At 30.4% G+C, this 19,283-nt stretch overlaps 1 protein-coding gene across 5 annotated transcripts in view; it reads right to left on the minus strand.

Moving 5' to 3' along the window:
• The window catches only part of LOC106681193 (uncharacterized), a 307,220-nt gene that overhangs the window by 164,430 nt on the left and 123,507 nt on the right, over positions 1-19,283 (minus strand). The window contains exon 1 of one of the 5 annotated variants that reach the window (XM_014421410.3): positions 18,446-18,589. The exons of the other annotated variants lie outside the window; for them this stretch is intronic. Within the exon in view, the coding sequence (XP_014276896.1) occupies positions 18,446-18,486 (41 nt within the window). The 5' untranslated portion in view covers positions 18,487-18,589. Of the gene's footprint in view, positions 1-18,445; positions 18,590-19,283 lie in introns of those variants that run through there. 5 annotated transcript variants of the gene reach the window in all.

Genomic DNA, 19,283 nt, shown 5'->3' on the forward strand with positions numbered 1-19,283 from the left:
TTATACTATATGTGTATATAATAATATATAATTGTATAAAATACCAGATCGACCTAGTGGGCCTTAGATAGTTAATATTACCTTTTTTTTGTTTAACAATTGATTATGGAGAGGGGGGGTATAGTCTCGAGCAAGAGACACCCCTGACTATATACATTATAAATAAAAAGTAATAATTCTTAACAAGAGAGAAAAATAAAAGTTAATAACAAAAACAATAACATTTATAGATTTAATAAAATAAATAATTGACTTCTAATGGGTGAAAAAAAGTTAATTTCAGAAAAGGACGAAGAGAAAAAAATAAAATAGTAGTAATGAGAACAATAGAAGTCGATAAATATAGAATTTATTGTAGGATGTCCTGGATCATCCTGGGCTTCAGTCTTCAGAATGAGTTAGGATTCCCCAATAAATCCTTAGAAATCCCAACAGACAATTATAGCGAGTAGGTTGGTCGATGGACGACATGTCACAATCTCACAAGAGGAGATGGTAACACTAAAGGCAATCCTTCCCCGCCGTACCTAAACGCCCGAGTAGCGACGGTCCTTTATCACTTTTGAAATATTTGCTTAAAACGGGAAGAAGAAACATGAAGATAGGTCAATCGAGCAATATTTAAATAGCGCCTGAAATTGAAAAACGACGTTTCATGCCGGTTTTCAATTTCAGGCGCTTTTTAAGTATTGCTCGATTTAACTATCTTAAAGTTTATATTATCTATCATAAAGGCGATAATAGGGGCGGGTCCTGCGGAGAAGAATTGCATTTTTTTATGTTATGGTCTCCTCTTGTGAGATTTTTACATGTCGTACATCGACCAACCTATTCGCAATAATTGCCTGTTTGAAAAGTCAGTCTGTACTTTGAATTTCTTTTTAAAAACCTACTTTGGTAATGTAGGATGTAGGATGCGCTTTAATTATGTATTCGAGATAAATTTCCCAGAAATGAGAAAAAATTGTTATGTATATATATTTTAAAAACAAATTATAACAGGAAATTTTTTGCTGAAGCATATGTGTAAGCGATGAGTGGTTTTTCTCGTTATTTTATTGCTGGAGTACAATGAACGAATGCTCTAAATTTTCGAACCCTTTTTATTCAAGTCATCAAATACTCAGTATTGATTTATAGACCCTCGAGAATAAGGAAAACCCGAGACATCATGTCATAGGCAAACTTGCTAGGAAATGCAGTTCGGGTATTGAACTTGCGTTGAATCATTTCTTCCTGTTTCAATTGTTCCTAGGAGATCCACTTATTTGATTAAGCTGTTGACCCTTTTAAGCTACTGTTGATTTATATAATTTTTATTTATTTTTTTAATAATTTATTTTTGATATTTACAACTGTACTAAAATATATACAACCAGTAAATTTGCCATTTGTTATAAAATGGCATGTGGAGAATCTCCTCATTGTTTTTAACTCTAACAACATTCCTAAAGGAGAAGATCTCGAATCCATATTTTTTTCAGACGCCTTGGAGGATTATCAGGTATTGAAGGAGAAGCCAGGTTAGAGAAAAGAGGTTTTGGGTGGCCAGGAGACGTATATTTACATTGAAAAAAAAATTTTTTTGGTTAAAATGATTTTACATTTTAATTTGTGACCCCTAATTTTGGTAAAGTTAAGGTTATGTAAATTATTTTTGAATGGGATATGGTCCGGGTGCGGTAAAAAAAAACAAACTCAAATAGTAAATAATTATGCTATTTTATTGAGCCAACGTTTCGCCCCACGTTGCAGGGCATCGTCAGGGCTAAAAAAGATACAAACACTATACTTACAAAAAGAAAAAACAAAAGTGGAAAATAACAGGTGTATAAAATGAAAAGTAAGATATAATAAGAAAAATTAAAGGTTGTAAATAGTAAATGAAAAGGGTAACAGTAACAGATAGATAAGAGAAGAAATATTAAAGAAAGTACAAATAAACAGATGAAAAAATTTTAAAAAAACAATAAAAAAAAATACAAATCAAATGATGTGACAGAACGCATACTTGTTTTGATGGCAGTCAAAGACAAAGTGGCGGTTTGTATTGGGAGGAGTGGGGATGGCAGTTATGCCAAAATAACGAAAAATTTGTTAAATAAACATAGTAAAAAAGTATTTACATTAGGTGAACTATAAATGGTAATATACATAATAAGGGGAAAAGAGAATTTTCCACTTTTGTTTTTTCTTTTTGTAACTATAGTGTTTGTATCTTTTTTAGCCCTGACGAAGCCCTGCAACGTGGGTCGAAACGTTGGCTCAATAAAATAGTATAATTATTTACTATTTTAATTTTTTTTTACCGCACCCGGGCCATATTCCATTCATCTATACACACGGTCAATCAATAATCTTCCAGTAAATTATTTTTATTTGCAAAATTACACCAAGTTTTGCCTAAAAAAAACAAAACAATACCTTTAAATGGATTCATAGCAGTTATCTAATGAGATAAAAGTAAAAGATTTAATTCTTATTTTATACGAAAACATATTTTAAAAATAAACTTATAGTTTAAAAAAATATACTTAGCACTGGAAAAAGAAGTTTAAAAAAAGCCATCATTTCGTTCCAATATGTGGCAGAAAAAATTTCCAATATTTTTCGGTTCCGACTATTACAACATTTACTAGACACACGGTCTAAACTTCCAATCCATTACAAATGACTGTGATAAGGCCTATCTGGACATACTGAGTTGAGCTTTGGGGCTTCACTAAACCATCGAATCCAAAATCCTTCGTAAAATCCACAATTCCTTCTTATTTTGTGACAAATCAAGTCGTTTCATCGGGACATACGTTGTCGAATATGTTACGGCCAGTAACCACATAACATTTAAAGTGGAGTAAATTTGGTAAAATATAAGTCCTAATAGAGCTATTCAAGTTCAATAGTTCCCGAGATATAGTTTTTTTGACGTTTATCTTCGTAGAAGTAGTAATTTTTATGATATTTGAAAAAATAAATTCACGAAATGTTAATTTTTTTAACAACTATAGTTAAAAATTATTGTTTTTGAAAAAATATATTTCGCGAACCACATGACGTGCATATGTCCTCCAGAGCTCAAAATAAAGGTAATTTAACTTACTATAATGAAATTATCTGATTTTTCGGTACATTTTATATTAAATGTTGCTTTTATTTATTTATTTAAAAAGCCATATCTCGGGAACTATTGAACGTAAATCGCTCTATTAGGGCTCATACTTTAGCAAATTTACTCTATTTTAAATAATTTTCTCTTCGTTTTTCTAGTGTTGGTAGTTTTAAAGATATAGAGCTGTGAATAAAAAATTTTTTTACTAAATAATTCAAAACAATAATAAATAAATAGGTAATAAAAGTGTATGATAGTGGTTAATGAGAAATATTTTTGACTGTGATTTTTAATGGATATTTGACTTATTGGATAAAAATGTTTTGACTTGGGCAGAATAGCCTGTATGAAGTGTTTGGAATGATAAAATAATATGTTTCATAGTGAATTAAGTAGATTGTCCCTGAAGATGGCCGAATTGGCCGAAACGTTGGACGTGTAAAAACAATAAAAGTTTTGAGACTATAATTTGGATAATGTTTTGAATTATTTAGTAAAAAATTGCCAGTCTCAAGAAAGAATTTTATGATTATAAATAAAAAAAAAAAATTTTTTTTACATGTTGAAACAGCCGTAATTTCCCCCCCCCCCTACCTTTACTTGGCAGACTTATCAATTTTGACAAGCCATTATTCATAGTTTTGATTAAAGTTATCAAAAATTGAGGTGAAATAACTTCTTGTTTTCCCCACTTGGGCTTTTGTACTAAAACCCTTGACATAAATGAGTGGGTTCTCGCTCGATTCCCGGAGCTGTATGCATCATGCACTGAGGAAATAATATGAAATTAGTTTTATCTCTTTCCGTGAATTTCAAACGACAATGGACTAAATTTACATCCTTATCTTGTAATATGGTATTCTTGCCTCTACTTTTGAGAAATGCTGGCGATATCTTCTCAGTTTCTACATCGTATGCCCTTAACATTTCATTAAGAGGTCGGAACATTCGAAGGATGTGCTTTACTTGGAAATAGATAGGGGTGATTATGGCGATAAAAATTGATTTTTTTTTAGTAATGATTAGGTATATCTTCGAAGTAATTATGTGTATATATTATAATTATTTTTTGTAGAGAAGGAAGAGAGTCTTGGTGCGGTCAAAGTTACTCGAATAGTAAATGAACTATTTATTGTCACTCAACGTTTCGCTCGTCTTTGAAGAGCTTCATCTGGGCTTTAAAAAAATACTAACTACTAAAATAATGTAACAAAGTAAGAGAATAAATAAAATGAAATAAAACAAAAAATTATATTCTTTAATTTCCTTTGTTTATTTTTTTTATAACTTTTTACTTTTTTTAACTAATGTTTAACCATACCTTAGTTTACTTTTATTTCATTTTAGTTACAATATTTTCTTATTTACAAATAGCATGTATATTTAAAATAAATCAAAGTGAGGCTGTAAAACTAAAATTAATGTTTTGATACTGTTAATAATAAGTAATAATTAAAGCTGTTATTTTATTAGAATGTCCCTGAAGATGGCCGAAGCGTTGAACATGTAATATGTTTTAATAAAAAAAGGTTGGATAAATTTTGTTATTAATAAGATATATGCCGTCATACAGATACTTGTTATATACCAAAATATACACAATTTGATCCTACTTTGTTAAGATGCTAAGTATACTTTAAACCCTAAAAAACAACTACACGTTTACTTTCACAACTAATAAGTAAATATTTTATTTCAAATTTTGTCAATTAAACTCAGCGATCTATTTTTTAGTTAACACAACACAAATATAAGTTTATTTAAACATTATGTGTTTGGATAATTAAATTAACAAATATTTGATAACAAGTTTAGAACAAAAGTTAAATTCGTCGCCTTAAAACTGAAACAAATTAAGTTTTGAGTTATTTGGTTTTTCCAGTCTAAAATGTTTAAAAAATCAACTACAAAGAATTCATTAATACTATAATTATCAGTTAAAAAATTACTGCATAGCATTAAAAAAAAAAATTATCATAAAATGTCCCAAAACATCACAAGTATTCTTGATGTTGTGTTAGATGTAAAATGTTTTACCATGTTAAATGTTATAAGTATAGCATTGTGAGCAGCCCTATTTAAAGTCATGTTAAATGATAAATGCATAACAGCTCCTAGCGGATTTTCTTAGCAACTTGTTTAGTAACCTTTCCTTCCAAAACTTCATGTTATTGTTTACTTCTGTTTTCATTAAAGTAATTTATTACAACATGGCTGAAGTGAGTGAAAAGTGGAAGTTGTGAGGAAGAGAATCAAGATGAGCTAATTGACAATAGTCATTACATTATTATTATTGTCATCCATTGCTTTATTAGTTATAAAACACCCAACACAATGGAAACACAAACTACGAGCAAGTAACCTAACACAAAAAACAAAATGGTGACGAGCTCAGCTGGTCTGTTGCGTGACGTCATTCTCCATTTAACAGACCTAGTAACAGACTCTCAACCATGTTATATCGTTTTAACATGTTAAACTATAGACATGTTACCCCATGAATACCCCTAATATATGATGTGTTAGGTACGATTTTGCATCGCCACATCGATAGTTTCAATAGCATAATATCTTTTAAGGTTTCATTTCACTAAGTAATAATTTAAAAATGCACAATGCACACTAAAATACCCCACCTTTTTGACTAAATAACAACGCAAAATGAAACCTTCATGAACTCCATGTTGCACCAATACTAATGAAGTATTAAAACAAATACTTTTTTTTTTATTTTTTTTATTTATTTATTGATATTTACAACTGTATAAAAAAAATACAACAAGTAAATTTGATCATAATGACTTAATGATATGATACAGGATGTAGAGAAACTACCCAGTAGTAGAACTCTAAAACAGTTTACAATATAAGGTCACGTGGCCATCTTCTTTTCAGGGGCCTCGGAGGATTGCCAGGAATGGAAGAGGAAGCAAGGTTAGAAACGAGTGGGATTTGGTGGTTAGGGAGTTTATAATGGTAGGAATAATATCGGGTTCGGGCTAGATCGGTTACATAAGCAACATTTAGATCTTTATGGATGGTTTTATTAGTAACAAAATAAGGAGCATTGAGGATAAAACTAATACATGATACAGTTTGGTCAGCCCCTAATAGCTGAACTCATACTCTCTAAGAGCTAAATCTGTAAACGTGAGATCACTCCTCAAGTACTGCCAAGGTCTCCAGCAATAATTATAATGACCCCACTGATTGTCTTCCTTGTTGAGGAAAATTACTACGAGAAAATGGAAAATTATAGCCCGAAAGCAACCGAAATATTCTGTCAAAATATCAGATTCTTATACGACGTATATGTGTATATATTCCAAGGAAAGAGTGAAACTAGGGATTTCATAAAATATTTTTTTTAAGGCATCAATCGCTTATTTTTCTAGTCAATATTGCCTTAATTTCCGAATTAAAATGTTTTATACCTTATTGAAAAATGGTAACTTGTAGTAAAATTTACTTAAATTTTATGGTAAAGTTTTGAGTTATTGAGCATTTCAAAAAGTTAAATCAAAGTATGTTTATCATCGTGCAAAATTGAATAGAGGTCTGCTGGCAATTCAAACAAAGATTTAAGGGAGTTGTATTCTCGGAATTCATTTTTTTATTTATTTATTTATTGATATTTACGACTGTATAAAAATACAACAAGCAAATTTGATCATAATGACATAATGATAATGATATGATACAGCATGTAGAGAAACTACCCAGTAGTAGAACTCTAAAAACATTTTACAATATAAGGTCTCGAGGCCATCTTCTTTTCAGGCGCCTCGGAGGATTGCCAGGAATGGAAGAGGAAGCAAGGTTAGAAACTAGTTTGGATGGTTAGGGAATTAATGGAAGGAATGATATCGGGTTCGGGCTAGATCGGTTACAAAAGTAACATTTAGGTCTTTATATATGGTTTTATTTGTACAAAGTAAGGAGCATTGAGGATTTTACGAAAGATTTAGGATTGTAAGGGATTGAATACGAGAGGAATTCGAAGGTTTAGTGGAGCCCCAAAGCTCACTGGCGCTTCGAATTATGACCTATTCGAAGGAGCGTCAAAATCACTTCTTCTCTGCGTACGTTTCTAGTGGGTGATACCCAAGAGGAGACGTCACTTCTGATTTCCATTAATTTGTTATCAGTAACATTTGCCAACATTTCTTGCCATTCCAATCTAATTTCCTGCTTAATGAGGGCGATGAACTATAGTTATGTAAGAACTATAGAGCAAGTTTTATTGTAAAATGAATATGGTCCAGGTGAGGTCAAAGAAAAACTCAAATCGTGATTGAACTATTTTTATTGAGCCAAAGTTTCGTCCCACTTGCAGAGCTTCATCAAGGCTAAAAAAGATACAAACACATAAATGATGCAAACATAAATGAACAAGGAAAATGAAAAATTAAAAAGATGTACAGGGGAACCTAAAAATTAAATAAGAATAATAAAAAGTTATAGACAATTAATAAATATAGACATAATAACAGATAAAAGGAAGAAATATAAAATACAGTACGAGAAATTATAAGATGGAATAAGGGGATCTTGTTCATTATCTTCCTTTATTCTTATCTGTTTTTTCCATCTTTTAGTGTGTTCTGTATTTTATATTTCTTCCTTTTATCTTTTACTATGTCCATTTTCATTAATTGTCTATAACCTTATATTATTCTTTTATAATTTTTACGTTTTATTAGACATCTTTTTAATTTTTCATTTATGTTTACTTCATTTAAGTGTTTATATTCTTTTTAGTCTCGATGAAGCCAATCGCTGGCTCAATAGCATAGGTCAACTTGATTTGAATTTTTCTTTAACCATTTACCATCTAGTACAAGAGCCGGCAAGAAAAAAAGGCAGTTATCTCACCCCAATTTTTTATCACTTTAATGAAAACTATGTATAATTACTAATCAAAACTGATGAGTCTGCCAAGTATAGGTAGGGGGAATAAAAAATGGTGTCTGTTTCAAAACCTTAAAAAAACATTAATTTGTCATTCGGAGCTCTATATCTTAAAAAACTACCTACAGCACTAGAAAATCTAAAAAAAAAACATTATTTAAAGAGTAAATTTGCTAAAATATTAGTCGTAAAATAAAGCTATTTACGTACAATAGTTCTCGAGATATAGCTTATTAAAAAGGAACATTTCATAAAAATGTACTGAAATATCAGTAGTTAATTAAATTTGAGAAATCTATATCTCAGGAACTATATGATGTATAGATGTTTATTAGCAATTAAATTAAAGCTAGTTCAATGTACTATAAAGTAGTGTATGACCATTACCTTCCTAGGAATAGTAGTTTTCATGATATTTGCTAAAATATATTGATTTATAGTTGTACGGACAATAAGTTTGATTTATGAAAAACTTTATTTAAGAAACCATAAGACTTACAGATGTCTGCACTCAAATTAAAGCAAGTTAAATTTACTTGAAATTATTTTATAATTTTTATCTTTGTAGGAGTAGTAGTTTATATGATATTTGACAAAATAAACTCACAAAATGTTAATTTATAGTTGTTCATATAAAATGTTGAGTTTTTGAAAAAATATATCTCTAGATCCATGAGACGCACATATGTCTGCCAACACTCAAAATAAAGGAAATTTAACGTACTATAAAGTAGTTTATGACACTTATCTTCGTAGGGGTAGTAGTTTTTATGATATTCGCATATGAATATAAATTTGGCAAATGAAAATTTGTCCGAACAACTATAAATCAATTTATTTTAGCAAATTTCAAGAAAACTACTACTCCTATGAAAATAAACGTCATAAAATACATTATAGCTCATTAAACTAACTTTAATTTGAGTGCTAATAGAAATCTGTATGTCAAATGGTTTTTGAGATATAGATTTTTCGAAATAAATTAAATAACTACTGATCTTTCAGGACGTTCCATACAACATTTTTATGAAATGTTTCTTTTTAAAAAGCTATATATCTGGAGAACTATTGAACGTAAATAGCTCTATTAGGGCTTACATTTTAGCAAATTTGCTCTTCTTTAAATGATGATCTGTTAGATAATTAAATGTTTCTATTGTTGTTGGTAGTTATAAAGATATAGAACTCCGAATAAAATATTAATTATTTTTAACTTTTTGAAACAACTGCCATTTTTTATTCCCCCTATCCATACTTGGCAGACCCAATTTTGACTAGTAATTATACAGAATTTATAATTAAGTAATATAAAATTGGGGTGAAATGACTGGCTTCTTTCTCCTCTTGGGCTCTTGTACTAATCTTGACTACACATGATCAATCAGCGATCTTCCAGCGAGTTTTATTATTTCTCGAATTACACGATATGACCCAACAATTAAACGATGTATAAAGAAATCGATTAATTTCCTAAAATAAACCCGCAATAACGAGCCTGTCGCCCAAAGAGATATAAATCGTTGCAGAGAGAAATGCAAACCGTCATTAAGACAGTTCTATTAAAGCAGAGAGCGCTCGCACGCTATGGAGAACATTGTCACTCATTGTAGGATTGTAAGGAGTTTCACAACTGGTGCAATAATTACTATGGCTCTTAGTAACTGGTAAACTGACTTGTTATTTTTTATAGTAAATGTTAAATTTGTAAATACGTAATAACTGTTTCGAATAGGGTAAATAACGTTACAACTGTATTAAACATAATAGGCAAGCAATAATACTTCTCTATTTTATATAAAAACGTTTTTAGTGATCACCATGTAATATTGTAATTTACATATTTAGTGGAATAATAAACATTGATCGTAAAAAAATGAGTTTAATTGATAATGGACGCATTTTGCATTTAAAAGAGCAAATGATAACGCTTATCTGCTTGTCAAACTATTTTGAAAAAAATAATACAACCTAAAATTCAAAATATATGTAAATTACAGTTATAAAATTTCAGCAGAGATTAGTACAATTAAATGAACAATTGTATAATTTGTAAAGTGGGGGCAGGCGGTTCAACTGCCAATATATGAATATTTGTGTTCTCTGTGTTTTAATTAATTCAAGAATTTCTCTCATCTTTGAATTCAATAATTAACTCTTGTTTAACTATACTGAAAGAAGATATTTGACCATATGAAATAGATTGTAGGAAGATAGTTTGAGTGGTTGTCAATAAAGCTATCAAAATAGTAAAAGAGAAATATTTATTGTTAACCGACGTTTCGTTCCACTTTGCAAGGCTTCGTCAGGGCTAAATGAAAAAACAAGATACAAACATTTAAGAAATAACAGAACATTAAAAATAATAAAAAAATTCAAAACAATTGTTAGGTTTAGACAGTATATAGAAAAACTAATATTAATAATAACAATATGAGGAAATTCCTTCAGTCTATCAACATGTATATTTCATCATATTGTTATTATTGATTTTAGTTTTTCAATACGGTCCAAACTTCCAATCCATTACAAAAGACTGATCTACATGACTATTATAAGGCCTATCTGGACATACGGAGTTGAGCTTAGGGGCTCCACTAAACCATCAAATTCCTCTCGAATCCAATCCTTGCAGTCCAAAATCCTTCGTGAAATCCTCAATGCTCCTTACTTTGTCACAAATCAAATCATCCATCAGGACCTCAATGTCCCCTATGTTGCCGATTTGACCAGAACCAGATACCAATCCTTCCATAATAAACTTCCTAACCACCCAAACCAACTCGTTTCTAACCTGGCTTCTCCTTCACTACCTAATAACCCTCCTAGACGTCTGAGAAGAAGATTGCCTCGAGATCTTCTTTAGAAATGTTTTGGAGTTCTATCAATGGGTAGATTCTCCACATGTTTTTATCATGTCATAATATCATTTACAGCAAATTTACTTGATGTGTATATTTGTATACAATTGTAAATATCAATAAATAAATTATTAAAAAAAAAAAAAAGTTTTCCAATATACTTTATAAATTTACCTACTTTAACTTATTTATTGACCTTTTAAATGATAATTGTTTTAAGAATTATTCAAAGGACGGTATGATATAGGTAATTAAAATTGAGTTTGGTTTAATCAAAATGTAATATAAACAGGAGCTGTTAATCCAATTTCCTTATATATGAAATTTGTAAGTGTCCTTTCAATTTGAACAACCTTTGGCTTTGAATCCCTTGTTTTAATATTTACAAAATTCTCCAGTCTTTTAGGCTTCCATGAATTTTTAATTGTAAGCATATAGAGAAAGAAATACTTTATTCATTCATGCTACCCAAATATATCGGGTTGCTACATTACACAGCATACTGATCAATCCATGACTGGACAAATATAAGTTACATATTTTTACATGTTATAATATAATAGATAGATAACATTTTTTTAATTAATTTAAATATTCACTCTAAATCTAGCCAGAATCAGATATCAATCCATTACAAACTCCCTAACCACTGAAACCCATTAGTTTCTAATTTTGCTTCCTCTTTTATTCCGGACAATCCTCCGAGGCGTCTGAAAAGAAGATGGCTTCGAGACCTCATATGGTAAAAATGTTTTTAGAGTGCCTCCATTGGGTAGTTTCTCAACATGCTTGTACCATACCATTATGATTTCCTCAAATTTACTTGATATATTTATGTACAGTTGTAAATATCAATAAATAAATTAAAAAAAATATACACTCAAAATACTCGTTGCAAGTTGTTTTGACGAGTACAACCTATTCCGAAAATTTCAGAATTTTTTATCTAACCTATAGGCCTTCATTTCCTCATTAGTTCTTAAATTCCCAGTGTGTGACATTTGATGCTTCCTCTGTTTACCAAGCACTTAAGTACAAGTTTCGAACGTTTAGATGTAGTATAAGATCTATGGAGGAAATACTGGAAGAACATCGCCTAAGGAGGTTTGGAGATATATTTCGAATCTTGGAGAACCATATAGCAAGAGCTTAGTGTGAAGCTGTCTCAGAGGGAAAGTAATATCAAGGAAGGGCTGGTAGAGGGCTTTGACTGCCGATGCCAGGAGAGGAAAAGTCACTCCATACAGCTGTGTAAGCGCACGTATCAATTTCCTTAATTTCAGGGAATGTATGTCATATCTCGAGTACATTATTGATGAAAACAAATAAAATTTCCTTTAGGATTAAGATGATCTTGTATAATTTTTAGTACTTTTGATTGATCTCTAGCAACAATTTTATCTTAAACCCTTAAAAATGATTTTAATTTTCCTCAAAATCTCGCCTCAACTTATTTCTCAATGTCAAGGTAGAAGAAATGTGATGATTTTCCTCTCAATTATAAGGAAAAGCTTATATTTAATAAATTCTAAAAAATTCTCTGTATTTATATTTAAAGCGGAATATTTTATTTTTTTTATTGTATGGTATATTGCCGTAAGGCTATGATTGATGCGTGTTACAAATTAAGCTGAAAATTGACAGTCAGTAGGCGAGAAAGTCAAAGTGCCAACTTGGGTGCAACAGCGTGGGTTCAAATCTGGCCTTGGGGGGGGGGGGGTCGACTTTTATATCTCTTTTTGTCTCACAAAATGAAAACTTGACCCTCCACGATGATTAGAATAAGTTGGTACCATGTAAATGTTAGAAATGAGCAGGCAGAGAGTCATACACAAATATTTAACGTATTTATATTTTTGAATAAGAAGATGGTCACGGTGCGGTCAAAAGAGAAACAAAATAGTTCACAACTATTTATTTTCCGACGTTTCGCCCCACTTTGCAGGGCTTCATCAGGGCTAAAAAGATACAAAAAAAACTGAGAATATTACAACAATAAGGCAATTTAAGCTAGGATAAATATTATGTAAAATAAAGTGATAAGAAATTACATATAAATAAAAGGAAGGAAGAAGTAAACAAAACGGAAACGTAATTTACATAATATTTATTCTAGTTTAAATTGCCTTATTGTATTGTTGTTGTAATATTATCAGTTTTTTAAAAATCTTTTTAGCCCTGAAGAATCCCTGAAAAGTGGGGCGAAACGTCGGAAAATAAATAGTTGTAAACTATTTTTATTTCTTTTGGCCGTAACCCTGACCATCTTATATATCAGTTTTTACGGTCAACTATATATATACATATATATTTATATTTATATTTTTTATTTTATATTTTATTGAAAAGAATTAAAACAATCTGCCATAACTTTAGGGTCTTATGTATTAGTGTTCACATATTCATTTATACAATATATACAGTATAATAACTAAAAAAAAAAAAAAAATTAATGATAATAGTACTCACTGAATTGAAAAGAGAAAAAAATTAATTGAAAATAATAATATTAAAGAAATATATAAATAAGAGAAAATACTACCACGATTTTTATAAATAAAAATATAATAAAATAAAACTGATCGAATGATAAACAATAATAAAAAATGATTTAAGTACAAGAGAAAGAAAATTAAATTTAAGTTTTAAACAGTAGGACAATTTTTTAAAAAAACCTATACGATAATAAGAAAAAGTAACTAAAAAAGCTTTAAAAGTTAATAAACATAAACTATTTGTAATAAACGAAAAAAATAATTAGTACACTTGACTGAAAAATAAAGTACCTCTCTGTTGTATAAAAAAGGTTTTATACTAAAGACTCTTTCTGAAAACGTCACTTTATTTTTTTTTTTAATTATAATTATTTTCCTTTTTTGTGATGAATTTTTGATATTATTCAGTATAATATGTTAATGATAATTAATTATAATGTAATAATTAAATTACATGCGGACCAAATTATTAAAAATTAAGTAAAGTATCTGTAAGAGTCTAGTAAAAACGTTTTTTTTTTTGTTGTTTTTTTTCGTTTTATTTATTTTTTTTTTAGTAAACTTGTTTATATAGAAAAATATTCGTATAGTTTTTCAAAAAACTATACAGCTCTCGGATCATTATAGTTGCTAGTTCTAAATATAACAAAATACTCTTCGAGACAAAACAAAATTAAACTAAATCGGACGAGTATTGGCAAAGATACACCAAACATTTTGGACATTAAATTTTCTTTAATCCTTGATGTTCCTTATTACGTTACAAATAAACTCATCCACAAAGACCTTAACATCCCATTCGTTGCAGATATCATTTCATACTAAAGCAGTTTTCCTTTTGGAAATATCAATTTTTTTTTTCGAAATTATAAATTCTATTCTTTTCTAATATAAATTACGGATATTATTCAGTATAAATTTTTAATGATAATTAATAAATTAATCGCGGGTAATCACGCAGCTGTTTGTTGATATAATGATTCATATTGTTTTTAATAATTATTTTTAGAAATCGTACTGATAAAAATTCTTTCGCTATTTATAAATATCCGGGAAACATTTGATAAAGATTTTTAATATATGTTAAATTTAGAAATAAGTTTTGTATTTTTTCATTGGAGATCACTAGAACAGTCTTCTCTTTTATCTTTAATGAATAAGAGAGTCTCTCTCCTCCAGTGTGTGTGTCATTAGTTTATTCCATACAGTCAAAAATCAATTAATATCTGCTACCTTGGACTACATTTGGACAAACGATTAATCCTGGAATCCTCACACAAGACTGAAAAGAAAGGAAACTGCACGTCGATTCTAACTATTACTGCACTTACTGGACAAATGATCTAAACTTACAATCCATAACAAAAGACTGATCTACATGACTGTTATAAGGCCCATCTGGACATACGGAGTTGAGCTTTGGGGCTCTACTAAACCATCGAATCTAAAATCCTCAATGATCCTCACTTTCCCACAAATAAAATCATCCATTATTCTTGTATACATTTTGGTATTAAAGATCTATTTATTACTCATTGATTCACCGAGTTAATTCAAAATAGTCAGAGCTGTTTTGTAGAAAATCAAAAAAATTTTGAGATACTGATTCTATCGAGTCCGGTCGATTCGATGAAAATAATACTGTCACATGCCCGCCTTAGATTTAGCCTGTTCCAACACAGACCATTTTGCGAGACTAGATTATTCGGACTCAAATCTTATAGAGGACTTTCCGTGAAAAAACTTTGTTCCATCATAATACTTTCCCTTACTGTGTATTCCGTATATATAGGTAAGGGAAAGTAAAAATACTGCTTTACATATCATAATAAGTACTAAACCTACTAAATCTATTTCCCAAATCACACGCAAATCCATAACTGTACTCAAACAATTCCTAAAATTCCGTAATTCCATTCCTCAGAACACTCGTCAGCTCCTAGTATCCTCTCTCGTCTTCCTCCACTTCGACTACGGTTCCTTGGTGTATGGAGGGCTATCTGCAGGACTAGAGTTGAGGCTGAAGAGACTCATGAATTGCTTTGTAAGATTTATCTTTGGGTTCTCTAGGCACTCTCAAGTCTCCCGCTGGTATTCCGAGTTGAAGTGGCTCTATCCAACCTCCCGAAGGCATACCTCCTTGGTGTTTTTCTATTCCAAGTTCTTAACATCAAAAAACCTACCTATATCATAGATCTCCTCACTCTTCGTTCATCCATCCACTCATTAAACACCAGATCCCATCCGAATGATTTATATATGCCCTCCTATAGAACCTACTTCTTTAGCAAATCCTTCGTCATACGTGCAACCTCTCTCTGGAATTCTCTTCCCATCTCCATTCGCCAGTCCTCATCCATTCTCTCCTTTAAACAACACCTGTTCCTTCATTTATTGAATAACCAAACCTCCACATCTTTGTAACCCAATAAATAAGCAGTTATTGATTAACATTATAAACAGTAGTAAAGCCAATATACCAATGTAATTTCATTCTACTATCTGAAAATTTGTAAACGCTCACCAGATAAAAATCTCACTATATGAACCATGTACCATGTAATTATTCTTAGGGGACATATGTCCCAGAATAAAGTTATTTTTTCATTTCATTTTAATAAGTTGAATTTGGGCTTTAGAGCCCTACTAAATCCAATCCATAAAATCCAGAATCCTTCGTAAAATCCTCAATTCTCCCTACTTTGACATAAATAAAATCATTAATAAAGATATAGTAGCCGATCTAGCCCGAACCAGATATCCTTCTATTATAACCTCCCTAACTATTTTCTAACCTTGCTTCCTCTTCTATTCCTGGCATTCCTCCAAAACGCCTGGGGATAAAAAAAAAAAATGCCCTCGATACCTTCTAATGCAGAAATTTTATTACATTCGATAGATAGGTAGTTTCTCTATTTTCCTCTATCATACTATTTTAATATAACATCACATTTACTAGATGTATTTTCTTCGTAATATAGTTCTAAATTTAAATAAATATAGACAAAAAGAAAATGGTTTTCAGATATAACAATTTTCCCGCATCCAATCCTTACAATCCAAAATCCTTGATGCTCCTTATTACGTTACAAATAAACTCTTTCACAAAGACCTTAACATCCCATTCGTTGCAGATTTGGCCCAAAACAGATATGCGTCTTTTCATTCCAAACTCCTTAACCATCCTAACCCATTAATTCTTAATCATTCATCCTTAACGATCCCTGATAATCCTCCCAGGCTTCTGAAAAGAAAATGGCCACGGGATCTTCTAATTTAAATTAATGTTTGAAATATACCAGCAATGGGTGGTTCCTTCCCAAGATTTTCAAGTGTGTATGAAACATACAACATATTTACTTATTGTATTATTTTGTACAGTTGTAAATTAAATTAAATAAATTAAAAAAAAAAGTAACAAGTAGTGGATGACGTACGTACGAGAATCGACCTTTTGTTTTCTGCAATTATTACTGAACAAACCTACGACAACAAACCTATTCCGCAAATTAATTCAGTAAAATGCCTGAGACTGACTGACTTTTCATAGGATGACATGTGAAGCAGATACGGCTTACGTTAAACAAGCGCCTAAAACTCACAATGACTTACAGTACATTTACTTACTAAAACCCATTTGGATATATGCTTCAAAAATTTACAGGACAGCCAAAACATTCATAAACAAACTGGAAACATTTCAATCAAAAACAAAATCCAATAAACTAGTACAATATATGGCTACAACAAACATTCCTGACAACACGTACCGACCAAAAAGGAGCCGGATGAAAGATTATAAAGTAAGGAGGAGGTAGCGATATGTACTCGTTCTATCAAGTCATTCATGCCATTTTTGATCATTATGCAAGATATCACATTTGTTAGTTGTCTTCAATCTAAAGATAAGTATGAAAGAGATTGAAAGAGCTCATCCATGCTGCCCAAATACATGGGGTTGCTACATTACACAGCATACTAATCTATATATCATCGGACATATATAAATTAAATATATTTACATAATATAATAAAAAAGAAAGAAAACATTTTTTTTTCTCACAGTTTCTTTTTACAATCAATTCCAGACGACACACTAAATACAAATATTTCAATTTATTCCTTTTTTCTTTCCATTTCTTGTTCCTTCCATTTCACCATTTCTTTCCATTTCATAATTTTTATTTCATTTGATCGACAAATTCACTCCCCCCCATTCACCCTCAGATCCTCCCAAGTGACCCGCTAAACAAGTTCACAGTTAGACAGCAATGTGGGATCAAACCAGCAATACTAGTCACAGCAGTAGATCAGTTTACAGAAAAACAAACAAATAAATATATTTTACCAAGACAAAACTAATACTTAGAGTTAAAGGAAAATATAATAAAAAGTTGGTTAAAATGGATAAATAAGTTAAAAAAAGAATTATATGTAAGTTATTTGACCGTATGAGATAGATTATAGAGCGATAGCCCGGTTGGTGATCAATAAAGATACAAAATAGTAGAAAAACTATTTAATGTTAAGCATTATTGTATTATTTTATCATTACGTCATTTTATTTATTTATTTTTCATACAGATAGTTTAATTATGTTCATCTTGTCTGTTCTTTTGTTTGTATATATTTTAAGAGAGTTTTTTTATCTTTTTTTTTATTTTATTTTATTATTATTTATTTATTTTTATTGTTTTTTTATTTATTTATTTTTTTATTTTAGTATGTATGAGATCATTTATCAATATTACCTATTGCCCACAACTATCTGGCAGATTGTAATAATTATCAATAAATAAATCTATCAAAAAAAAATGTTAAGCAACGTTTCGGCCCACTTTGGAGGGCAGATCCTGATTAAGGTTTGAATCTTCACTTTTTTCATCGGGATCAGCCCTGAAGAAGCCCTGTAAAGTGGGGCGAAACGTTCTTTAACATTAAATTTTTTTTCTACTATGTTGTACCTTTATTAACCGCCAAGCAGACTATTTTCCTACAGCAAGAAATATATCTTACTAAAACACTCCGTTACAACATAAGCATTATAATTATTATATTACTTTTGGACTTACCGAAACCTAGAGTGTTGAAAATAGTCAAAGTACATCGTCATGGACACTAAATATTATCCCAGTAGGAGCAGAGAGATATATAGACGTACTATTACAACCGCGGGAATTCAAACACAGGTGGAGTTCCCCCACCAGAGAGCGCTGCCTGATAACACATGTTCCTTAATTGAGACTGAAGGCAATCAATCGATAACTATATACTTAATCGTTATATCATTTGTATGTTTAGTTCCGGCTAATTAAATGGGATCCTAATCAACCAATAAGAAAATCGGTAAGCACTCGACTTAAAAATAATAACCTCTTTGTTGGAGTATTGTTTATTGTGATTCAAATTATCTCAATTATCGATTAATTTGCTTAATAATAACGGCACGGTATTCTTATCTTTTGTGTAAATATGTCGGAAATAGAACGTGCCAATATGCTATCCAGTGACAGCTAGAGGTCGGCTGTATCACAAAACTTCTCATGTTGGCTAAGTTATAATACCATTTACTTTGGAAGAAATACCTGTCCTTCTATATCGTAACAACAACGTTTCCCAGACGAAAACAGTGCCTGTATTATCCTGGACTTGTGAAACAAAAATAAAATATGCATATAACAAAAAACATAAATAAAGCTGTGAACTTGAAGAGTGTCACAAAAAATATATATTTTTTTTATTTATTTATTGATATTTACAACTTTATAAAAAATACAACAAATAAATTTGATCATAATGACATAATGATATTATACAGGATGTAGAGAAATTACCCAGTAGTAGAACTCTAAAAACAGTTTACAATATAAGGTCACGGGGCCATCTTCTTTTCAGACGCCTCGGAGGATT

The sequence above is a fragment of the Halyomorpha halys genome, unplaced genomic scaffold (assembly GCF_000696795.3).
Source record: "Halyomorpha halys isolate HHAL.00 unplaced genomic scaffold, Hhal_1.1 Scaffold19.1, whole genome shotgun sequence".
In the NCBI taxonomy this organism is placed as follows: Eukaryota; Metazoa; Arthropoda; class Insecta; order Hemiptera; family Pentatomidae; genus Halyomorpha; species Halyomorpha halys.